The sequence below is a fragment of the Coffea eugenioides genome, chromosome 6, assembly GCF_003713205.1.
Source record: "Coffea eugenioides isolate CCC68of chromosome 6, Ceug_1.0, whole genome shotgun sequence".
In the NCBI taxonomy this organism is placed as follows: domain Eukaryota; kingdom Viridiplantae; phylum Streptophyta; class Magnoliopsida; order Gentianales; family Rubiaceae; genus Coffea; species Coffea eugenioides.
In genome coordinates this window covers 28,390,316-28,415,722 of record NC_040040.1, presented here as the reverse complement: position 1 = coordinate 28,415,722, position 25,407 = coordinate 28,390,316, and the positions used below count along the sequence as shown (strand labels likewise).

Genomic DNA, 25,407 nt, shown 5'->3' with positions numbered 1-25,407 from the left:
TGATACTCCCGCAAGAGTTCAATATATGCCTTCTCTTCGTCAGGACTCAATGAAGCACTTATGTATATTGGACGCGGGTCCTCTGAAGTACCAAGATTGATCTCCTTTAAATCATCCACAGTAGCCTTAACACCTTCCTCCAATTCAGGTGGAGCGTCTTCAGCATCATCATCTTCTTCAGGTGAGTCACCGTCAATTATGGTTATATGATTGCATGAAGCAACACTCTCTTCATCATCCTCTTTTGGTCTTGTGTACACCACGGTATACTCCCTGACCCTCAATTCAGTCCCACACTTTATTACAAGGTCTGTGCATCTTCTCATTCTCGAAGGAATGATGCTACCAAATTTATGAGGACAATCAGAAGGTTCTTCAAGATTTTGCAATGACTTTGCCATTTTTCCTTTACTCTTATGAGAGTTTTGAGATTTTTGTCTTTTTTGTGGTCCTAATCTCTTAAAGACTGATACTCGTGGAATTTTATTCTCCTTTTCGTGAAAAGCTTGAGATTTACCAACTATTTGAGAAGACTCATCCTCTATAGCAATATATTGGCTACTAACTCTATTGATCTTGATGCGGATTGGTGTAGGAGAGGAGTAGCCAAGGCCAAATTTGGGATTTTCAACGGCGTATCCTTTTTCCTTCAACATCTTTTGGGTAGGATTCAACCCATGAATCATGTCACTGGTAGATTGACGGGATGGAACATTTAACACCGCAGATTCTTTGAGATCGTATCCAGCCTTAGCGAGAAGCTTATAAGCGATAGGATCAAAACCTTCTTTAGTTCTTGACTTTGGTATGGTCTCTTGTTCAACTTCAGATTCTTTGGTTAAAAAGTTAGACCTTTTAAGTTGAGAAGATGACGCCTTTTTTGTATCAAGATGAGCTACCGGAAGAGTCAAATCTTTTAGAGTTTCATGCTGAATTGCAGGTGACTGTCCCTGTTCCATTCTTGATTTGGGAGGGCAGCGAAAGACAACTGATTCATTGTTTGGCAATGAAACATCAGTTTCTTCATGAACTTCCTCTTTTGATTTCGAAGTCATCACTTTCTCCCCTTTTGCATTTGGAGATTCGTGGTTCTGGATTTTATCCCTAGATAGAGGTTGCTCAGGCTTATCCTTCGCATTGTGCCTTTTGATGTAAAATTTGGCATCAGCGATATATGCTTCTGCTTCAGTGAAAGGATTATCATCAGCTTTCACACTTCTTGCCACCCCGTTTTGACAGTACTTGAAGCATTGATGAAGAGTTGAAGGTACAACTCCATTTTCATGAATCCAGGGCCTTCCCAACAATACGTTGTATGTTGTTTTAGCATCTATCACATACAACAGTGCTCTGGACGTCATGTCATCAATGACTATCTCCAAATTTAGTGACCCAAGAGCTCTTTGCCCTCCTTGATTGAAGCCTTGAATCATCAGTCGGCTATTGGAGAGTTCATCAACCGGGATACCAAGCTCCTTCAGAGTTTTTAAAGGGAGAATATTGACTGCGGAACCTCCATCTATCAACATTCTATTCACTTTTTGCTCCTTTGCATAACCAGTCACAAACAAAGGACGGTTATGCGGTGTTGACCCAAGCAACAAGTCTTCACTAGTAAAAGTGATACTTGTGACATTCACTTCTTCATTGTTGGTAGGCACACGACCTTCTTCATTGCCAATGGACGCACGGGCCATCTCACAGAGATATTCGCGAGCATTATCTTTTTGTTCCTCGATATGATCTACTCGCGTTGTGTGACTTGCTACCACATCAACATCAAAGAATTCTTTTGGCAAAAATTCTTTTAAAGTGATAGGAGTTCGCGACTTTTGCTTGAAAATTCGACCTCCTTGAAGATTACAACAGTCATTAGTTTTCTTCACGTCCTTCTCTTTTTCCTTCCAGGTCACCATACTTCTTGTTAAGACCTTGCTCGCCTTACTGGATGGATAAGACTTTCGCCTCCTTCTTCGCGTGACTAGAGTCCACCCTTCATCATCCACATCAGGCTGTAGCGCCTTTTCATCTTCATATACATGTTCCTGAAGATTTGAATGAGCACCTTCTTGTTTGATTTCTATAGGATCCAGTGATCCAAATTGAATTATTGGCAATACAGGCACCATGACCCTTTTATCCTCCATGGACTGCAGGGAACCAATGGACGTTTGATTCACACTCGCCTTGTCTTCCTCAAGGAGAATTTTCCCTTGTCTTGCCAACTCCATTACTTTGTCTTTGAAGACAAAGCATTTTTGAATGGGATGCCCGACCAATCGGTGATACTTACAGTAATTTGGATCGTCAGTATTCCTAGCCTCATCGGGTCGCTTCATCTCAGGAAGCGTGATCAAGTTTATACTTAACAGATCATCAAACATACCAGGGACATCAGAATCAAGAAAAGGGTACTCCTTATCCTGCATCTCCTTGAGAGTTGGTTTCCTCTTTCCTTGTTCTTGATGTGCATTGATCTTGTTGTCTTCTCTCCTGGCAGTTTTGGGAACAACCTTAAAGGGCGTTACACTTGTAGCCATAGCCTCCTTCTTTTCATTTTTAAATGGTGGCTTGCCCCCTTTCCTTGCTTCTTGTCTCTCTTTGGCCTTGTGAGGGTCAGGAACTGGCGGTTCTTGTCCATCAAGATTAATCTCCAACTTATGAGCTTTTGTGGACAATTCATCAAATGTTTCTGGTTGTACACCTTGTAAGATGTATCTAAGTCCCCAGTGCATACCTTGAATGCACATCTCGATCGCGGAAGATTCAGAAATTCGATCTTTGCAATTTAAGCTTAGATTCCTCCAACGGTCTATAAAATCAATGACAGGTTCACTCTTCCATTGACGTGTATTAGAAAGTTCAGTCATGCTGACAGTTCTCTTTGTGCTATAGAAGCGACTAAGGAATTCATGCTCTAGCTGCTCCCAACTATCAATGGTTCCAGACTCCAGATCCGTGTACCAATCAAAAGCATTACCCTTCAGCGAGCGAACAAACTGCTTAACGAGCAAATCACCATCAGTGCCCGCATTGTTACAAGTTTCCACGAAGTGTGCTATATGTTGCTTAGGGTTGCCCTTGCCATCAAATTGTTGAAATTTTGGAGGTTGATACCCCACAGGCATTTTCAAACTTTCCACTCTAGCGGTGTAAGGTTTGGTGTAACCACTATATGACTTGGTACCTCCACCAATCTTGTCCTTGATTGTGCCTTCGATAAATTCCTTCAGATTGTCAACATGAATGGTGCCATCAGGGGAGATCGAAAATTCCTTCGCGGCTTGTGATTTCGCATCCTCTTTCTCCTTTTCCCTTGATGATGAGTCACCTTCATCTTGCACTTTGGATTTCTGTTTGGACATACTAAGGCTATTTTCGCCTATATTTTCCACCATATCCATTAATTTGACTATCTTGACATCTTGATTTTGGGCATGCACTACTAGCCCTTCGACAATTTTGGCTAGATTCGAGATTTGGTCTTCTACAGTTGTGGTATTGGTCATCATGACGGGCATCACCACAGAGGCAGCAGAATCACTTGGGCTACCAATGGATTCATCATGGGCTCCTTTCTTGTTAGAAAGCATCTCGAGATTTGCTACTTCAGTCACAACGTTCGCTTTAGCCTTCTCTGCTAATTTCTTGGCCTTACTCCTTGTCAGAGGTGCAGTATACTGCGTCCCTTGAGTGGTTGAGACATCAGCAACTAAGCCTTCAAGAGAAAAGTTCACCTTCTTGAACTCCATCGAATTTTGAAACTGGTAAGTTGTTGGAAGAAAAGAGATGAGAGGCAGAGATTGTCCCACTGGGCGTGCCAGAAATTTGTAAGCACAAATTTTGTTGCCTAAAATAAAAGACAAGAAAACTTGCACAAGTATCAAATTTATTAAATCAAATAATAAGCGGGTTACAATCTCTGAAAGTTCTTGAATCAAAGAAATTAATCCCCTGATTCTTTTCTTCGAATAGCTTCAATTGAAGGGGCGAAAAGACTTGTTCTCCAATCGAAAGGGTGTTTCCTACAATTTCGGCGTAGAAAACAATTGATTTGATGATGGCGTCAAACACTTGGAACTTCGAGTCTTCAACACCGATAGCAGGAGGATTTGTTTGACTTGATTTGGATTTGGATTTGAGGAAGAAAGCTCTTGAGGGAATTTGACAGAGTTTCTCCGAATGTTAGGGATTTTTCTCTATCTTTGCCTTGGGGGAAGACCTCTATTTATAGCCAAAATATGTAGGCTAGGTCTTCAAGAAAACCCTTAGAATCTTCCTGCATTTTGGATCACTTGTTACCCAAGAAACCGATTTAATTTGGGCTTAAATAGTGGGCCAACCCAAATAGTCCATGGTGAATTAATAAAGCAATCAATTCACTCTAACTTAAATGGACATTATGAATTTAATTTGATTTAATAGCCCATATAATATTGGCCCAATTTGCCAGTCCAAAACATAATGGACTTCTATAATTTAATTTAATTTAATCAAGATCGATTTAATTTAAATAAATCTTGACTAAAATAAATTAAATAAATTTTCTTTGTCTACAAAGAGAAAGAAAAAAAATGTTTTTTTTTTCTTTTTTTTGAAATGCTTTTTTTTTTCAATGTGAATTTTTAAATTTTTTTTTTTGAATTCATTTTTGGGTCGTCAAACACCGCGTGGGCACGCCAAGATTGTAAAACGTCCACTGACCATGAGACTTGAATTTAGACGCTTAACGCGTGCCCTCCTCGCGTGGGCACGCCAAGATTACCTATTCTGGTCATAGTGAGAAAACATCAAGAGTGATTAGTACCCAAGTGAGAAACGACATATTTAAGACATTGAACACAAAAATAACAAAATCAACAATTGGGTTGCCTCCCAAAAAGAGTCTTTCTTTAATGTCTTTGGCTAGACATTGTTATGTCTTGTTCATGGAGGATAAAATCTTGTGGCTCGTTTCAATACTTCATCTTCAATGTGATCCTGGTAACCCTCATAGATGGAGTAATCTTTGAGCACACGAGCTACGGTCTTCCATGGACTAGTTAATGGCGCCAAATAATCAAGCATTGATCGCAATTCTTCATCCACTCTTCCATCAAGAGCATTCGACGGTTCAAGATATTTGACCATAGCTACTCTTAACTTATTCCTGCCATGAGACTCAATAACTTCCGGTATAACAAAATCAATCTCATCAACAGAAATTATAGAGTAAGAGTTAAGAAAATGCGGGTTAGGGAATGGAGGTGGTGTCACCACGTTTGATGATTCTTCACTGAATTCTTTCACTTAAATGGGTTGCGGTTGGGGTTCCATTTCTTCCTTTTCGGCTTCTTTTTCAACTGCATTTGTAGATCTCTCATTTTGACACTCTTGTATCTCCTCATCACTAGTCAAACAAATTGCACTCTTATTTTCTTCAAAATCAACAATGGTTTTCGAGGGCAATTCTTCCATTTGAGAAGCCAATCGATTTATTCTGGATGTCAATAGACAAATTTGATCTTCCAGATTACTCATTGCATCCTTCATCATCCTATTTCTCATTTGTGTCTCCTGTTGGAATTGATATGTATTAGTAGCTATTGATACAACTATTTCTTCAAGAGACATACCTGACATAGATGATGATTCTTGAGACTCATACTGCTGAAAATTCATTGGCCCCGTTGTATAATTATAATTGGAGTTATCCCACCATCCTTGATCATACCCGTTTGGATTAGGGTTATACCACGTTTGAGACCAGGGTGAAAAATCTCCATAATTATTGAGTGGGACACTAATATTATCTTGATATTCGGGGCACATACTAGTTGAATGATCCCTGGCATAACAAATTTTACAGGTTGCAGCAACCATTCTTTCTCTAATAGAGTTTAGTACTTCTGAATATGCAAACTTAGCAAAAAAACTAGCCTCATTGCCTTCCCTGGAAACAAAATCCAGTCTATCACCAAAATACGGAGTGTTAGAAGCCATAAACTATATAAAAAAAATAAAATAAAAATAAATAAATAAAATAAAATAAAAATAAGATGAAACTTAAAAAGAAACAAATTAATCTGGCACTAGTTCCCGGCAACGGCGTCAAAAATTGACAGGTTATCAAGTCTGTGCAATAATAAATACCTGCTCAAACAAAATATAATTTCTGTAGATAGTGATAAGTAGGGTCGAATCCACAGGGACTGGGGATAATTTATTTCTTTTAGAATCCGAAGTATGGGGGGTTTTTGGAGAATATAAAATAACTAATTAACTAACTAATAAAATAACTAATAGAAATAAATAGAAATTAATCAATAACCAATATGACTCTAGCCAAAGGTATAACTTTTCAGACACGGTCCATGCAACTGATCATCGACGCAAAGATAATTCAATTACTTATTAATAGATTGGTTATAGTTGCCATACACGCGATGAACAACCAGCCTTTCCTTAATTTCTCGATAGTTAAGGTACGACCGTTAACTATTTCTCTAACCAAGAAATAACCCTAGGTACGACCATAAGATTTAATTACTTGATTGCATTAATAATTAGAAAAACTCAATCCTAACCAACAAACACGCTACGAGGGTTTGTTTAAATTAGATCATACGTTTCCCTAACATGAAACCAATCACGCTAGTCGCCACTGGTATTAATCAATTGAACAATTACGGATTCAATCAATTAATTTAGCATTAGATCATTAGGTTAATTCGAATATCGGGCCCTTGACATTCAAATAACATAACAAGCATAAGCAATTAAATCAGGAAACGCACAAATACCAATAAATAAAATAAATAAATAAAATAATTAGATCTCACAGATGTTCAAAACCGAGTTCTCAAATTGACCTTCGACTAGGAAAACTTAGCCACGCCTCATGAGAAAATCTCAAAGTAATTTAACTGAGATCCAGGCCATCAAAGGAACCAAGAAAGAATAAAACTAAACTATGCTAAAAAACTCTCCGTAGCCTTTCTTCCGGTTGTCCTTATATAGCCAAAAGGAAATGACTAAAGCTATCTAACCAGTGGTCCCCACGAATAAGGAACAAAAACAACTCTTTGCACGTTTGTTTCCTTTCAATTCAAATGACTAATGCCTTTCTTCTCTCCGTGGTCCCCGCACAAATTGAGAAAGGAGTGTACATAAAGTGAAGTTCTCTGAAGTCCTTCTTTCTTTAGTTTCCTCTTGATAGTCAAACACTTCAACACTCCAAGATACTCCTAATTCGCAAAAAAGAAATGCAGTCCGCGTCTATCACCATGTGGGCCAGGTCTGTGGCTTATTTGAAGTCTCAATTATCTTCAGAAAGTCCCTCATTTTTTGTAGTTTTCTGCTTCACTCCCTGAAATTGGGTCCAATACCAAATATAAGTAAATATTAATAATTAAAACAATATTTGGCAAGGATAAAAGGGAAAATTAACAATAAAATTACTAACAATTAACACCCTATCATTTTCATCAAGTAACACCCTCAAAAGAAAAAAAATCATCAAGTAACCGAACAGGACCAAAGAAATGCAGGCAGATACTAGCGCACAACCCCAGATCATTTGCCGTAACCAAATGATCACAGCTAAAAATGACCTAAAACCACAGTTAAAAATGCCATTAAAATCTACATGAAAAAAAAAAAGAAACACGAACACGCACACACACAAATTACATCCAAACTAATTTTCATTTCTTTTTCCCTGAAGCCAGACTATTTTTCTTGAATTGTAGAAAGGTCAGGTAGCATGAGTATACAATCTAGTATACCCAAGAAACATACAAGAAAAGGCCCTTTATCCATGCCGTGGCCACTAGAAATTGCTTAACTGAATCAGCTACAAATTTGATCACCGGGTCAAGAATTGATTCATCATGAGTTTCCTCTTCCTCCTCCTTTTTGGCTGCTCCAAAACAAATGGATAGAAAAAAATTTTCTAGCTTGGCTGCCGGGCTTAGTCATCCCGGCAACCTATCATTTAAAATTTTTTTTTTCTTTCCTGCTGGCTGAGTCAACTCAACAGGTTCGTACCATACCCATGTCAGAACAACACTCTTCCGATTTTTATGCACCTGTATGGATTTAGAAAAAATCACATATAGTAGCAGACAATGTTTGAACCCCTGACATCCCACTCTCAAGACTTAAAGTTTTTTGTTGTGGCCAATAGCTACAATTAATAAAAAGATATGAGTTAATTGACAAAAAAATTTAAAAAGATACAATTAATACAAATTTATATAAGGTGGGTCATTAATAGATTGGATGAAATTGACTATAAATACGGAATTACAAAAAGGACTATAATTAATTGTTACCAAAAAAAGAAAAGAATAAAATCCACAAAGATATGATTAGACACACTTTTCCTTACAATTTGATTTGCCACATGGGATGAAGATAAAATGTCCAAAGTGAGACCAAGGAAGTATAAATCTAAGGATTTTTTATTTTAGTTTCCAACGGTTTAACTCTTTTTTTCACATGACTCCCTTATAATTTATAATGCTACACATAAACTTTAACAAGTAATTTTCGTTTTGACATGAAGTTACTCTTGATATTTCAATTGACTCCAATAATTTCCATCACTTTATAACAGTAGGCAGCTACTTCAATGGGGTCTCTTTTTTCCCAGTTAGCAAGGTAGCTTTTTTCTTAAACCTCTGGCTCCGTTTCCACATCCGTTGCCACCATGTAGCCATCCATATTGATTGAAATAAACTGAAAATAAAAATTCAATAATTTACCCAAAAGAGAAAATATGCTGACCATCAATTCGTCAAAATCCTTACTAATTTTAAGACTAATATCACTTAAATAAAATTCAAGAAATAATCTACTATAAGTAGTATATACTAACCATTGCTAAGATAGAGAATATATCTGGCTGTTTTGCCGCAACCAAATGATCACAGCTAAAAATGACCTAAAACCACAGTTAAAAATGCCATTAAAATCTACATGGAAAACAAAAAAAAAAAAAATGAACACGAACACGCACACGCACACGCACACACACAAATTGCATCCAAACTAATTTTTATTTCTTTTTCCCTGAAGCCAGACTATTTTTCTTGAATAGTAGAAAGGTCAGGTGCATGAGTATACAATCTAGTATACCCAAGAAACATACAAGAAAAGGCCCTTTATCCATGCCGTGGCCACTAGAAATTGCTTAACTGAAACAACAACAAATTTGATCACCGAGTCAAGAATTGATTCATCAAGAGTTTCCTCTTCCTCCTCCTTTTTGGCTGCTCCAAAACAAATGGATAAAAAAAAAATTTCTAGCTTGGCTGCCGGGCTTAGTCATCCCGGCAACCTATCATTTAAATTTTTTTTTCTTTCTTGCTAGGCTGAGTCAGCCCGACAGTATAGTTTTGTACCATTCCCATGTCAGAACAACATTCTTCCGATTTTTATGCACCCATATGAATTTAGAAAAAGTCACGTATAGTAGCAGACAAGATTTGAACCCGTGACCTCTTACTCCAAGACTTAAAGTTTTTGATTGTGGCCAATAGCTACAATTAATACAATAAATAAAAAGATATGAGTTAATTGACAAAAAAAGTTAAAAAGACACAATTAATACAAATTTATATAAGGTGGGTCATTAATAGATTGAAAGAAATTGACTATAAATACGGAATTATAAAAAGGACTATAATTAATTGTTACCAAAAAAGAAAAGAATAAAATCCACAAAGATATGATTAGACACACTTTTCCTTACAATTTGATTTGCCACCTGGGATGAAGATAAAATGTCCAAAGTGAGACCAAGGAAGTATAAATCTAAGGACTTTTGATTTTAGTTTCCAAACGATTTAACTCTTTTTTTCTCATGACTCCCTTATAATTTATAATGCTACACATAAATTTTAACAAATAATTTTCGTTTTGACATGAAGTTACTCTTGATATTTCAATTGACTCCAATAATTTCCATCACTTTATACATTAGTCCAAAGTACGGGAGGTTATGTATAATTATTAAAACTATAAGGAAGTAAACCGAAAAGACATCAAACTACAAGGTCCTAAAGAGTAATTTTACCAAACATTTCATTTTGGGACATCAAAAAGATAACCAACTTCCCACTATAAATATGGGGGCAAGGGCGGATCCGACCTTAACGACACCTCAGTAATGGAGATAGTGTACAACCCAATTGCTGTACTTTCTTCTTGTATTCTTCTCTTGATTTTGGTGCTAGCATGGAAAGTATTGAACCAGGTGTGGTTAACTCCCAAGCAGCTAGAGAAGCGGCTGAAAGAGCAAGGTTTCAGAGGAAATCCTTACAAACTTCTCTATGGAGACTTCAAAGAGATCTCAACCCTCTTCAAAGAAGCTCTCTCCAAGCCAATCAATCTCACTGATGACTTCGTCCCCAGAGTTATTCCACACTTCTATGCAGCTGCCAAGAAATATGGTAAGTAGTACTGTAGTGGTATCTTCTCTTTCAATCAGCTGATGCTTTCTTTTCTACAAGTTTAGATCTGTACAATGATCATTATTTATCTTTCAATGATTTTTGTTTTGTTTTAAGTTAATTTCTACAATGATCAAGATTTTAGTTTGGAAGTTTTAACCTCCTGTTGGAGTATTTTAATAAAATAGTTAAATTCTCAATTAAATGTGTGAGTTATAAGGAGAATAATTGGTAAGTGTTTTTGAAATTTACGTGTTTGGATGATTTTTGACTAAAGATTTATTATATGAAATTATGATTTTTCAATTACAATAAATTTTATAATCTATAATTCAAATTAAAATGTGTCTGGAATAGCCAATAATTTTCAGCATTTACCTTGCATATTACTAGTGTAGGTTATATTTGACTAATTTTTCTTCACTTGTAAATATGTGTCGTTGAGATAGAAAAAGGTGCTACAACAACTTATATTTTGTGAGCTATAATTCGTAAGAGAAACACTCTATCTATTTCATAGATTGGCAAAAAGAAAAAAGAAAAAATTGGTGTTAGTGGAGCTATATTCTCTTAATTGTGCATACTAATGAGAATGATAGCAAATGTGGTTGGATTGTTGTATTCTGGAGATGACAAGTCAAAGATTCTGCTGCACCGGCGGAATTAATTCTTCCACAGCGTTTTGAATCACCTTAAAGAAAATGAAAAAAATGAAAAATCCGTGCTTTAGGCCTCTATATTTGTGTATTATTATATTATTATTTTAATTATTTTATTATAGTTAATTTTATTATTGTTATAATAATTATTATAACTATTGCTAATCTGTCTATTTGACATTTGGACTTTTGTTCTGACGGAACAATAATTTTAAACTATTTTATAAAAAAAATACTCCAACACCTGACAATTGCAATCAGAATCATAACACCTTGCGCCCACCGCTACATCTCGTCATCACTCTGAAAGGACTTCACGTGCTAGTCCTTATCTTGCGCTGAAATATCTCATAATACACAATTACTATATCCCTACACTCGAGGCGGATTTTTTTTTAATTTTTTGGGGTATTTGATAATGCCTTTTCCTTTATTTCTCTCTTCTGATAGTTACTCTTACTAGAACTAGTTTTATTGAGATTGGAGGGCTGTTTATGAAATTTCTTTAGTTATCAAGGAGTAGATGGGAACCTGCTTTTACTACAGGAAACAACTTTTTACGAGGCTTTTTTTTTTTTTAAGTACATTAAGAGGAAGGGACCACAGTTGCATCTATTCTTGGCACATTGTTAGGGAGGTATGGCTTTACCAATTGAGACAACTTGTTCTAACTTGGGTTGCTTTTCTCCCTTTCTGTGTCTACTATGTTTTATGGAGTCTAAGAACATAGAATGGTCATTAAAATGAATTATTCGGCGAAGAACTCAAGGTTCTCAATGAAACCACATATTGCCACTGTCCAAGAGTTTAAACTGAATTAAATTGTAATTGTAATTTTTTATACAGGAATAAACTTCAAAACATGCTGAAGCAAATTAAAGAATAGAAATATTTCGAAACTGAGCCTTTAATATGATCAGATTATGTTAATCAAAAAATATATATACATATATGATCAGATTATGGACATAAGTTTCTAGTAATGCATTTATTTGAGTACGTGCTTGCCATATACCATGTTACATGACTAATTTCTGGGTTCGAGCAGGATTAAGCACCCTCGTTACACCCCTTTATGCCAATATCTTTATTGTGTGAAACGGAAGAAGAGAAACACATAGATAGTATGGCACAAAGCTGAGTACACTTGATTTTTTGATAATTATATGGAAAGATAAATTCTTATCCTTGAGATGAAAGTGAAGAGAAGTGGTGAATGCGTTGCAGGTAAGCATACATATTTGTGGCAGGGAACAGAACTGACGGTGGTAATCATGGATCCTGAACACATAAGGGAGGTCACACAAAAGGTTTACATCTTTCAAAGACCTCATAGTCATCCACTCCTAAAATTGCTGGTACAAGGGCTGGCGAGCTATAATGGAGATAAATGGACTAAACATAGAAAACTCATCAATCCTGCTTTCCATGTGGAGAAGTTGAAGGTTTTGTTTTCCCTGATTTTATTTCAATTATTTAGTGAATTGTAGCATGATAAGCAATAAGCTGTGTGATGTCAGGTTATCATAAAATAAATCTTTGAAACTATATATATACATATATATATATATAAATTTTAGCTGAAATGAATGTGTTTGGCTTCGATCAAGTGGTTAATATCTGTTGCAAGAAAAGCAAAATCAAAAGTGGTTACTGATTGATAGAATGAACTGATAATTCTTACCAGTGGAATAGCAGTAATACTGACTTATTTTTCCCTTTTTTGGTTCTCTTGCCTATAGCACATGCTCCCGTCATTTTATACAAGTGCTAGTGAGATGATGTGCAAGTGGGAGGATATTGTTTCATCCAATGGCTCCTCTGAGTTGGATGTTTGGCCGGATCTTCAGACTCTGACTTGTGATGCAATTTCACGGACGGCATTTGGTAGTAACTACAAAGAAGGATCAAGAATATTCGAACTTCAAAGAGAACAGGCTGAGCATTTCATTGAGGCTGCACGATCATTATACATCCCAGGATGGCGGTACAATTTTTCCACCTCACTGCCTGTTCTATCCTAAAGAAACTTCTGACTTCAAATGATTTAGAACTGTAATTTGTTTGGATCCCTTTAGCCAATATTGATGTGGTGACATTTAAGTTTTTGTTGCTTGTTTGCCAAATTATGCTCTTTTCAGGTTCATTCCAACCAAGAGGAATACAAGAATGAAACAAATTGCAAGAGATGTTCAAGAATCTATTAAAGATATTATAAATGCTAGATTGAAGGCAATGAAAGCAGCGAAAGCCTGTGATGATGACTTACTGGGCATATTACTGGAATCCAACTCTAAAGAAATTGATCATCATGGCAACAAGAATTTTGGCATGACAGTTCTAGAGGTTATTGAAGAATGCAAACTGTTCTATTTCGCTGGGCAGGAGACCACCTCAGTGCTGCTTGTATGGACTATGATCTTATTGAGTAGGTATCCAGAGTGGCAGATGCGTGCTAGAGAAGAGGTTTTGCAACTCTTTGGCACTGATAAACCAGATTTTGACGGACTAAATCACCTAAAATTGGTAACTACTGTCTGCAAGCTCTCGTTTCCATTGCTCTGACACCATCGTATATGTGAAACCAACCTCAAACTCATGTGCACCATACAGTGTCTTGATTAAAGAAAATGTTCAAATGAACCTAATGGAACTGTACAGTGTCTTTATTTGCACTTGTTAGTCAAAATTGGAAGTTAACTCTATAGTATGATCTCGTCAGTGTAAAGTCTGAGTGCGTTTATCTTTTGTTATAGATCACCATGATACTGCACGAGGTTCTCAGACTCTACCCACCAGTGCCTGCACTCTTTCGAAGAGCTGCTGGAGAAACTCAATTGGGTAATTTATCTCTTCCAGCAGGAGTGTTGGTATCATTACCAGTAATGTTGCTGCACCATGACCCTGAAATATGGGGCGATGATGTGGAGGAGTTTAAACCAGAGAGGTTTGCTGATGGAGTCTCAAAGGCAACAAAGGGCCGAGTCGCATTCTTCCCGTTTAGTTGGGGACCTCGTATATGCATTGGCCAAAACTTTGCTATGTTGGAAGCCAAACTGGCATTGACTATGATTCTGCAACGCTTTTCCTTTGAGCTTTCGCCATCTTATACTCATGCTCCTCGGGCAGCAGCAACGCTTCAACCCCAGTTTGGTGCTCAGTTGATTTTGCAGAGATTTTAGCTTGAATTATGTATCTTGGCTGTTTGCGTCATTAGCTTTGTGGGGAAATAAGTACTTCAGATGTTTAAATCTTGATTTCTCTTCCAAAACCCAAATACCCTCACGCACTACTCGTGGAGTTAACAATAGTTGTATGGAGCAGTTTGCCCGCTTCTCTGTTATTACCATCTTCATCTGTTGCTCATAAAAGCCTGAAATCTGATTGTAATTTGTAAGCAAGCATTGTGAAGTTTCTTGTGCTACTCCTACAAAAGGATGTGTGGATGCTTAAGGAATGAGAAATCAATGTCAAGCAGAACGAGATCTATAGTTAGCAGGAACAACAGATGCATATTAGCTGCAGATGTAATAGGTGCGGCTACTTCTAGAGGAGTTCCTGCGGAAGGGTGTAAACTTTCCCCTAGTCACCAGAAAAAAAAGAGGGGGGCGGGGGTGGCGTGGAAATGCTGAAAATCGTGTTTGACAAGGATTTACTTATTATCACAAATTTTTTGAAACATGTAATCTTTGTAATTGACCCCATTTGAGCCTTAGCTTTGAAGAAGCTTCCTAGTCATCGGTGAATATTCAGTTGATTGACTTGCGAAAAGAAACCATGAATGGTTAATTCAACCCAAGGCACGAGCGTAAGAAGAGAAATTCTTTTAATGTGGAATAGAAAGCTATTATAGATCATCTCGTGCATAAGTTCAAATCAACGAGTAAAAATTTAGGCCTTGCTTGGATTGCTGTTTTTCGTAAAAAAATTTCGTCATTTTCCGTAAACACATTTTTCTATTACATTTTTTCCTCACATACATCAAATCACTACAGTAATTTTTTCATAAAAAATGACGGAAAATACAATCCAAACGGGACCTTAGTTTGGCATAAATTGAAACTTTTATCGCGTACAAACATCCGGAGAGTCGTCCAATCTTATCGTTAAAACTAAAGAAAAATTATTTGCTATTAATCTTCGAATCCTCCATATGAGGGTAAGATATCTTCAGACAAAATCAGCATTAGACTCCAGCCAAATAAAATTTTTTTAGCTACAAAATGAAACAACGAAAAGCTGCATAAGCTGAATGCGGTGATGGGAAAGGAGAGAAGACAAAAGGGAGAAATTTCAGGTTTTATTTTCAATTGAAATTCTAAATTGTGTGATGAGGAGATAAATGAAAACACTTGAAAGAAATGAGTAGTTTGATAAAGATGTGAGTCGAAAGCATTTAAGCCACAATTTTGTAGTTTAACTTTCGATATTGCTTGGATTCTATTGATACAATTTTTGGTCAAAAGTGTGAATTTTGTTTATTTACATCAAATATTGAAGGAAATGCAACAGTTTATGTAAACGTACACCATATCATCATAACTTTGATATTTCTAGAACAATGAAAGCCCAAAAATTTGCTCCAAAATTTTCTTCCATTTCCCTTTTCTAAAATAGCAAAAAAAAAAAAAAAAACCCTACCATTATGCCATATTAAAAAAGAAGTATAATTTGCAGATGATTAACATTAAAAATATGTGCCACATTGCCACCTATTAAAATTTTCTCCGTTGTCTTTATCATCATAAATTTGATACTTGTAGAACACGAATGACAGCCCAATAGTTTTTTTTCTTGTATTCAGCTTTTGATTTTAGTGCTACCCTGGAAAGTATTCAACTAGATGTGGTTAACTCCCAAGAAGATGGAGAAGCAGCTGAAAGGGCAATGTCTCAGAGGAAATCCTTACAAACTTCTCTATGGAGACTTCAAAGACGTTTCGAGGAACCTCATTCCAAGCCAATCAACCTCACTGATGACTTCGTCCCAAGAGTTATTCCTAATTTTTGTGCAGCTGTCAGGAAATTTGATATGCAGTAAAATCTTCTTTTCCAATCATCTGATGCTTTCTTTGCGAGAGATCACGGATTTCTTCAAAGATTGCAATTTACCTTTCAAGACTTCTCTTTTTTATTTTTTGTGCATATACATACATACATACATTTATAGGAAGTTAAAGGACTTTTATAATATGTAAGCTTACTTATTGCTTTAAGTCATCCTTAGTCAATTATTGTAGTTAAAGGACTTCTTAGGAAGTTTTCAAAAGGTATTCTCATCAACAATCGTTAAATGTAATTGTTGAAGAAAATATTCCAACTTAAAATGTCACTTGGATGACATAGTCTGTTTTGTTGAAGACTGAGTCGAGCTTTCTCACTTTCTCTGTTGGTGGCAAGCCTGGTAACATAATTAACATTGACAAATCTGGGTAGAGGACTAATGAGTTTCTTGTTTTTCTTCCTGAGGTAACTTTGATATTACACGAGGTCCTAAGGTTATATCCACCAGTACTAGTCAATGGTCGAATAACGGCTGCAGAAACAAAATTAGGAAATTTATCTCTTCCCAGTGGAATGGTAGTCTTGTTACAATTACAAACCCTGATAGCTCATCATGATCCTGAAATATTGGGCGAAGATGCGAAAGAGTTCAAGCCAGAAGAAAGGTTTTGTCAAGGAGTTTCACATGCAACAAAGGGAAATGTTGCATTCTTCCCATTTGGTTGGGACCTGTTGTTGGCGCAAATGAGAGGAATGTATGCATGTGATGAAAAACAAGAAGTTGGCTTCAAGTCGTGAATTGGATTTACTTTCTTTTAGGCTAAATTCGTACTCTATTTTAGTGCAACACCATAGACGAATTATCTTTCGGATAAAATGAAACATGTCTTGATAGTACTTAGCATTAGTGTTCAAAGCTCCAAAGAAAAAGCTTTTGGCGTACTTATTACAGAATATCTAAGTTTTGATAAGATGATTTTTTGCAGCAAGTTAGCCCTCAATTGATCTCTTTATAGACTAGGAGATGTATGTTACAGATTAGTTACAACCATCAAAGTGCTAACCCTTCACTATTAAAGTAACCCTCAATTGTCTAGAACTGCCAGGCAGTGTAATGTTCTTGCATTTTGAAATTTAACGATTTTTTTCAGGAAATTGTTCAAAAGTTTCTGCCTGAGTCTTAGTCTGCTCCCTCTCCGGGTTTCTTGTTGCTCAGAACCAGTTTCAAGGGTAATCAATAATCTTAGGGTGCTAGGTAAATTGAATGTTATGAATGTTGTCCCCTACAGGCTACAGGGCGGCAGACTTAGCCCGGCAGGGGTGTTTGATTTTACAAAATAAAAGTGCAATTAGAATCTGAAACATTTTGGATAAAAGATAACCTCATAGGCTCATAGTATTGAAGGCACATTGGAAGTTTGAATTGAAGTCTCAGGGGAAACCGGAATGACCAATATGAAGGATTTACGCCCCTTTTCTGGGACCGCTAGCATTAAAGATATTAACCCCCGAACATACTTTAATCCAAAATTTGAGAGTTATGTATAGCTTTTAAAATTATAGGAAAGTTGCGTGAATCATTAAACAACTAGGACTAAAGAGTAACTTGCTCTAAAACTGATGAATTCTGGGACATCATGAAGATGACTCTAAATATGAATGCAAGAGCAGATGCTCAAAATTAAACCTTTAACTGCGCCTCTGTAGTGGAGATAGCATACAGCCCAATTGCTGTATTCTCTTCTTGTGTTCTGCTCTTGATTTTAGTGCTTACATGGAAAGCATTCGACTGGGTGTGGTTAACTCCTAAGAAGCTGGAAAAGCGGCTGAAAGAGCAAGGCCTCAGAGGAAATCCTTACAAACTTCTCCATGCAGACTTCAAAGAGACCTCAACCCTCTTCGAGGAAGCTCACTCCAAGCCAGTCAATCTCTCTGACGACTTCGTCCCAAGAGTTATTCCTCACTTCTGTAAAGCTGTCAAGAAGTATGGTAAGTAGTAGTATCATCTTTTTCAATCATCCGATGCTTTCTTTGCAAGTGTTCATGGATTTCTTCAATGATTGCAATTTACCTTTCAAGATTCCTCATTTCAATTTACCTTGCAACGAGACAACTTTTTTTAACAAGAAATTTTCTTTTTCCCCCTGTTTTGAGTACATAAAGGAGATTGCAGGGTCATCATTACACCTTTCTTTTTATCAGTCTGGAAGCATTTCCTAAGGATAGTTCTATCTTATTTTTGATATGGCAAATAATGCAATAGTGGATACCAATCTGTTTTCACTATTCAGTAAATGAGACAGCTTTTTTTAGCAAGAAAATTTCTTTTTCCCCCCTGCTTTGAGTACATGAAGGAGATTGCAGAGCAGATAGTGCAAATTAGAGCAACGAGAGTTGAACCTTGGCATATGAATACAAATGGGTGGATGTGCCAATCTGGACAAATTATTCTAAATTAGGTTGCTTGTCGACTTTCCAGTCTCGAGAGTTTAAACTCAATGATACTCCAGTACTACCGGAAGAATCAATCTTCTCATGATTAATGTAAACCTCAAACATGGTGAATCGAATAGATAGCAATGCCGAGTAATATTCGAAAATAAATGACGCCTTTATATCTTCTTGAGTGATTGGTTAAGATGATCAGGACTAAATATTATGATCACAATTAATCCAAGGAGTCCAATTGGCAGTAATGCATTTCTTTTAATCGTGCTTCTTGTATACATTGCTGTCTGATATTCAGGTACCGGCAGGAGTTCATAGGTGAAGTACCCTCCAGTATCTTGGTTCCAATATATCCATTCTGTTAAATGATAAAAGAAACGGATAAAGACAGCAGTACTAAGTACCCTTGATTGATTTAAGATGTTTGTTTAATGAAATAAGTGGTGGATGATTCTCAAGTAAGTATACATACGTGTGGCTTGGACCAAAACCGATGGTGGTGATCATGAACCCTGAACACATAAGGGAGATCACAACAAAGCTTTACATCTTTCAAAAGCCTCATGCTAATCCACTTATCAAATTGCTGGCGCAAGGGCTGGTCAGCTATGATGGAGATAAATGGGCTAAACACAGAAAACTTATCATTCCTGCTTTCCATGTGGAGAAATTGAAGGTTTTCTCTAATTTTATCTGGGTATTTAATGAATTATCACTTCATCTTTTATAAGATCTACAAGGTAAGGTTGTCATACCAGAAACCTTGGAAACTTTGATTAGTTCATTGGAACCGGAAGAGGGGCAGGAGTGGCCAAGATTTGGCCAAAAAAAATTGTACGGTTCATATTTCATCTTATATCTCGATTTAACAACATATGTAGGACTCACAAAATTTTGTTCTGAAGTAACACGTTGTTAAAAGTAAGTTACACCATATGCAAACAAAGTTACGCCGTGTGCAAAATGCACATAACTGCCTGCAACTGTTCCTGCCCCTGGTCCATTGGAACCAATGAGTTCCCTGTGATGAAGTGGTAAAGTATCTGATTACAGGAAAAGCAAAAACAAATATGATACCTAGTTGACAGAATGAACTGAGAATTCATACTGGAGGAGTAGCATTGTACATGACCTCCATTTCGTTTTCCGTGTTGTTGCCTGTAGCACATGGTCCCATCAAAAACTTTGGCAAGGGACTACAACTTTCATTGATGTATTTTTTTTAAGCTTTTCTTTTTTTAATTAATTATATTAAATGCATGTTTGTTGCTTATTTGCTCAACATCACGGGAAAACGAAAAGGATACTCTTTTGTGTTTGGTTTACGGATGAATATGTGTAGAGGGAGGGAGTGAGAGAGCCGAGAGGAAGAGAAAGGGAGTTGGAGGTTGTTGGAGCGTGCAAGTGTGTGGTGTGAAAATTTGACGGAGAGCCGAGAGAGAGTTGGGGGGGAGGAAAAAGTTGGTGAGTTGTTTTGAAATTGATAGAGTTTTTGTGCTTGGTGTGCTTGTGCGTGCAAAGTGAACCGAGAGAGAGTGTGAGAGTGTGAGAGTGTGATGGTGGAAAAATTGAGAGGGGAAGGGGGAGAGGAGATCCGAGAGGGCACTTGGGATCCTCGGTGACATATTTTCTATGTCAATCCAATGTCACCTCTAATATTGCGTCAAGTGTCATATTATTATTTACACTTTAATTTTTTAATAATTCAAATTGGTTTGATTTAACACAAGTTTTCTCTGTCCTCTAAAACTTTAAATCAAAATTAACCAAATCAATTTAGAGGGCAGAGAAATTATCACTTGGTTCAAAGTTTTAAAGGGCAGAGAAAACTTATGTTAAACCAAATCAATTTAAATTATTAAAAAATTAAAGTGTAAATAATAATAAGACACTTGGCGCAATAGTAGAGGTGGCATTGGATTGGCATAGAAAATATGTCACCGAGGATCCCAAGTGCCGAGAGGGAGAGGGAGAGGGAATTGAGGGAAAGTTGTTTTCCTCTTCTTTTTTTTTTAATTAATCTTTTATACACTGTCAGTGTATATATTTTTACCATTAGATGCATGACACATAATTCGAATTTGAATTTGAAACTCAAATTTTACATATGTGTCGTATATCTAACCGTAATAATGTATATACTATCGGTGTAAATAAGATTACTCTTTTTTTTTTTTACTTGTGAATTGAGAGCCAAAGAAAGAACCGAGAGAGTGAACTGAGAAAGAAGTGTTGGTTGGAGTTGTTGTGAAGCTGTGGGTTAAAAAATGATGAATTTTGTACCCGGAGAAAAGAGGGAAGAGAGGTGGAGTATTAAATTGGGTGAATAGTGTGTTAGTTGGAACAAATGATAAGAGAGTTTTTTTTTTTTCTTTTTCTTCTTCTTTTTTAATTTTTCTTTCTTTTCCTTTTTTTCTCTCTCCTTTTTTTAAAAATAAATCTACAAAACAAGAAAATTCACATTAAAATGCACAAAAGTAAATGACCCATGAAATCGACAAAATTCAAGAAAATATAAAAAAAGCTAAAATTACTTCAATACTAAAGATGTATAAATAGAAGATGAATTACACTTTAGTCTCCAGTACGTAGTCTAATTCTTTTTTACATGCACTTCTTATAACTTATAAAGCTATGCATAAACCCTACATGCTTTACAAAAAACTTCCGTCGTGACTTGAGATTAGTCTTGAGGTTTCAACTGACTCTAGCATAAAATTAATAATAACAATAATAATTTGCATGATTTTGACACTTTAATCCAAAATATGTGGGTTAAGTATAGTTCTTAATTAAAATTATAATTATAGGAAAGTTAAGTGAGTCGTTAAACAACTAGTGACTAAAGAGTGACTTGCTCTAAAACTGAATTCTGGGACAACACGAAGACAACTTTTCTCGGACTTTCCGACAACTTTCAGCTATAAATATGAATGCAAGAGCAGATGATCACAATAAACCTTTAACTACGCCTCTGTAATGGAGATAGGATACAGCCCAATTGCTGTGTTCTCTTCTTGTATTCTGCTCTTGATTTCAGTGCTTGCATGGAGAGCGTTCAACTGGGCGTGGTTAACTCCGAAGAAGCTGGAAAAGCGGCTGAAGGAGCAAGGTCTCAGAGGAAATCCTTACAAACTTCTCTATGGAGACTTCAAAGAGATCGCAACCCACTTCAAGGAAGCTCACTCCAAGCCAATCAATGTATCTGACGACTTCGTCCCGAGAGTTATTCCTCACTTCTGTGCAGCTGTCAAGAAGTATGGTAAGTAGTAGTATCATCTTTTTCAATCGTCCGATGCTTTCTTTGCAAGTGTTCATGGATTTCTTCAATGATTGCAATTTACCTTTCAAGATTCCTTACTTCAATTTACCTTGCAATGAGGCAGCTTTTTTTAACAAGAAATTTTCTTTTTCCCCCTGTTTTGAGTACATGAAGGAGATTGCAGAGTCATCATTACACCTTTTGCTCCCCCCCCCCAAAACACACAAAACAATATCGCTATCGCTATTATTTCATAAGGATAGTTCTATCTTATTTTTGATATGGCAAATAATGCAATAGTGGATACTAATCTGTTTTCACTATTCAGTAAATGAGACAGCTTTTTTTAGCAAGAAATTTTCTTTTTCCCCCCTGTTTTGAGTACATGAAGGAGATTGCAGAGCAAATAGTGCAAATTAGAGCAACGAGAGTTGAACCTTGGCATATGAATACAAATGGGTGGATGTGCTAATCTGGACAAATTATTCTAAATTAGGTTGCTTGTCCACTTTCCAGTCTCAAGAGTTCAAACTCAATGACACTGTAGTACAACAGGAAGCCTCGATCTTCTCATGATTAATGTAAACCTCAAACATGGTGAATCAAATAGACAGCAATGCCGAGTAGTATTCGAAAATAAATGAGGCCTTTATATCTTCTTGAGTGATTGGTTAGGATGATCAGAACTAAATATTATGATCACAATTAATCCAAGGAGTCCAATTTATCTACTGTATAGCATGCCGTCTGATTTTCAGGTACTGGCAGGAGTTCATAAGGTCAAGTACCCTCCAATATCTCGTTTCCAACGTATCCATCTTGTTAAATGATTTAAAAAAAAAAAACAGATAAAGATAGCAGTTCTAGGTACCCTTGATTGATTTAAGATATTTGTTTAATCCTGAGTTGAAACAAGTGGTGAATGACTCTCAGGTGAGAATACATACATATGGCATGGACCAAAACCGATGGTGCTGATCTTGAACCCTGAACACATAAGGGAGATCACAACAAAGCTTTACATCTTTCAAAAAGCTCCTGCTAATCCATTGACCAAATTGCTGGCAACAGGGCTGGTGAGCTATGATGGAGATAAATGGGCTAAACACAGAAAACTCATCACTCCCGCTTTCCATGTGGAGAAATTGAAGGTTTTCTCTAATTTTATCTGGGTATTTAATGAATTATTACTTCATCTCTTAATGAGACCAACAAGGTAAGGTTGTCGTCATACCAGAAATCTTGGAAACTTTGATTAGTTCATTGGAATGAATGCATTCACCATAATGAAGTGGTAAGCTATCTGATTACAGGAAAAGCAAAAACAACTATGATACCTAATTTACAAAATGAACTGAGAATTCTTACTGGAGGAGTAGCATTGTACATGACCTCTTTTTCGTTTTCCCGTGTTCTTGCCTGTAGCACATGGTCCCTTCATTTTATGCAAGTGCTAGTGAGATGTTGAGCAAATGGGAGGAGATTGTTTCGACCAATGGCTCCTGTGAGTTGGATGTTTGGCCGGACATTCAAACTCTGACTTCTGATGCAATTTCACGGACGGCATTTGGAAGTAACTATCAAGAAGGAAAAAGGATATTTGAACTTCAAAGGGAACAGGCTGAACATTTCCTAAAGGCTGTAGAATCAGTATACATTCCAGGGTGGAGGTAAATTGTGTTAACTCGCTGCCTTCTTTGTTCTGAAGAAACTTTTGACTTCTAAATTCGATGCCATTGCTTGGAAAAGATCCCTTTACCCAGTAAATGAAGGTCCGATATACAAGCTTTTGTTGCTTGTTTGTGAAACTATTATATTCTTTTCAGGTTTTTGCCAACCAAATTAAATAGAAGAATGAAACAAATTGCCAAAGATGTTCAAGAATCTATTAGAGAAATTATAAATGCAAGATTGAAGGCAATGAAAGAAGGGGAAGCTTGTGCTGATGACTTATTGGGTATATTACTCGAATCCAATTCTAAAGAAATTGATGAGCACGGCAGCAAGGATTTTGGCATGACTATTGGAGATGTTATTGAAGAATGCAAGCTGTTCTATTTTGCGGGGCAGGAGACCACCTCAGTGATGCTTGTATGGACAATGGTCTTATTGAGTAGGTATCCAAACTGGCAAGCACGAGCTAGAGAAGAAGTTTTGCAACACTTTGGGACTAACAAGCCTGATTTTAAAGGGTTAAATCAGCTAAAATTGGTAAGTACTAATTTCAATTTACATACATCGTTGTATCATTGCGATATTCTAATGCTTTTATAGTTGCTCTGCCACCACATAGATGTGAAATCACCTCAAACTCTTGAATACATACATCCTATAGTTTCTTGATTAGGAAAAAAAAAAATACTTGGATGTATATAATGTAGCTTTGCTAGATAGATCTTAAATTACTTTTGATTAATCTTTATTTGCATTCAATCTTCAATATTTAGAACAAAACTCTATGCAATTATCTTGTCCAGTGAGGTCTCAAGAGCATATACTCTTAAAATGAGGTGTTGTGGAGAGCTTTAGGGGGGAATTTGAGTGGTTTATTGTCTGTGATAGGTCACCATGATACTACACGAGGTTCTCAGACTATATCCGCCAGTACCTGCAATTCCTCGAAGAACTGATGAAGAAATTCAGTTGGGAAATTTAACTCTACCAGCTCAAGTGCAGGTATCATTACCAGCAATTTTGTTGCACTATGACCCTGAAATATGGGGCAATGATGTGGAGGAGTTTAAGCCAGAGAGGTTTGCTGATGGAGTCTCAAATGCAACAAAGGGCCAAACTGCATACTTCCCATTTGGCTGGGGACCTCGCTTATGCATTGGCCAAAACTTTGCCATGTTGGAAGCAAAACTGGCAGTAGCTATGCTTCTCCAGCGTTTCTCCTTTGAACTCTCCCCCTCTTATACTCATGCACCCCGCGCAGTCATAACGATTCAACCGCAGTATGGTGCTCGCTTGATTTTGCACAAATTGAAGCATGAAACTATGACTGCATAATTTGCAGCTGTTTGTGTCCTTGTCTTGTAAGGATACAAAAATTCAGATGTTCAAATTTGGCTTCTCTTCCAAAATCGAGATATATAGATCTCATGTACTCCTTCTGGAGTGAACAAACAGTTGTATGGAGCAGTTTGTCCTTTCTGTCTTTACTGTATCATGTGGTTTACTGTATCATGTGGCGTTCGTAAATGCCTCAACCCTGATTGTAATTTTTAAGCAAGCATTGTGAAGTTTTCTTGTTAAATTTCATTTGAAAATGAACGAAAACTCAGCAGCCACGCTTGTCCGCATAGGCTTCATTTGCTTGAAGTCAACCTCCGCAGCAATATGTGTTTATTAGTTTGTGTTAGTCTTACAAAAAGGAGCGTAGCTGCCTAAGGCTTTTTGATAATTCAGCTCGGTACTTAAATTTAATGGATTCATATCTCAACATATTCAGACCGTTCAATTAACAAAAATTGAACATCTAAATTAATTAAATAGTACTGAATTTCCTAGGCAAAATTAAGTGATAAGCTATTCACTCATTACTGAATGTGATATGCACTTAAATGTATTTCAACTAGATCCTACATCAGGACACGTGT

The 25,407-nt window shown here is 36.6% G+C and overlaps 2 protein-coding genes across 2 annotated transcripts; both read left to right on the top strand.

Annotated features, from left to right (window-relative positions):
* Positions 1 to 10,130: 10,130 nt before the first annotated feature.
* LOC113774971 (cytochrome P450 CYP72A219-like) lies at positions 10,131 to 14,799 on the top strand. Its single transcript, XM_027319646.1, has 5 exons — positions 10,131 to 10,436; positions 12,323 to 12,540; positions 12,838 to 13,082; positions 13,237 to 13,621; positions 13,852 to 14,799. The coding sequence occupies exons 1-5, from the start codon at positions 10,154 to 10,156 to the stop codon at positions 14,275 to 14,277; spliced, it is 1,557 nt and encodes a 518-aa protein (XP_027175447.1). The 5' UTR covers positions 10,131 to 10,153; the 3' UTR covers positions 14,278 to 14,799.
* Positions 14,800 to 21,525: 6,726 nt separating this feature from the next.
* Positions 21,526 to 24,817, top strand: LOC113774016 (cytochrome P450 CYP72A219-like). The gene is made up of 5 exons (XM_027318596.1): positions 21,526 to 21,808; positions 22,742 to 22,959; positions 23,234 to 23,478; positions 23,635 to 24,019; positions 24,371 to 24,817. The coding sequence occupies exons 1-5, from the start codon at positions 21,526 to 21,528 to the stop codon at positions 24,815 to 24,817; spliced, it is 1,578 nt and encodes a 525-aa protein (XP_027174397.1).
* Positions 24,818 to 25,407: the final 590 nt, after the last annotated feature.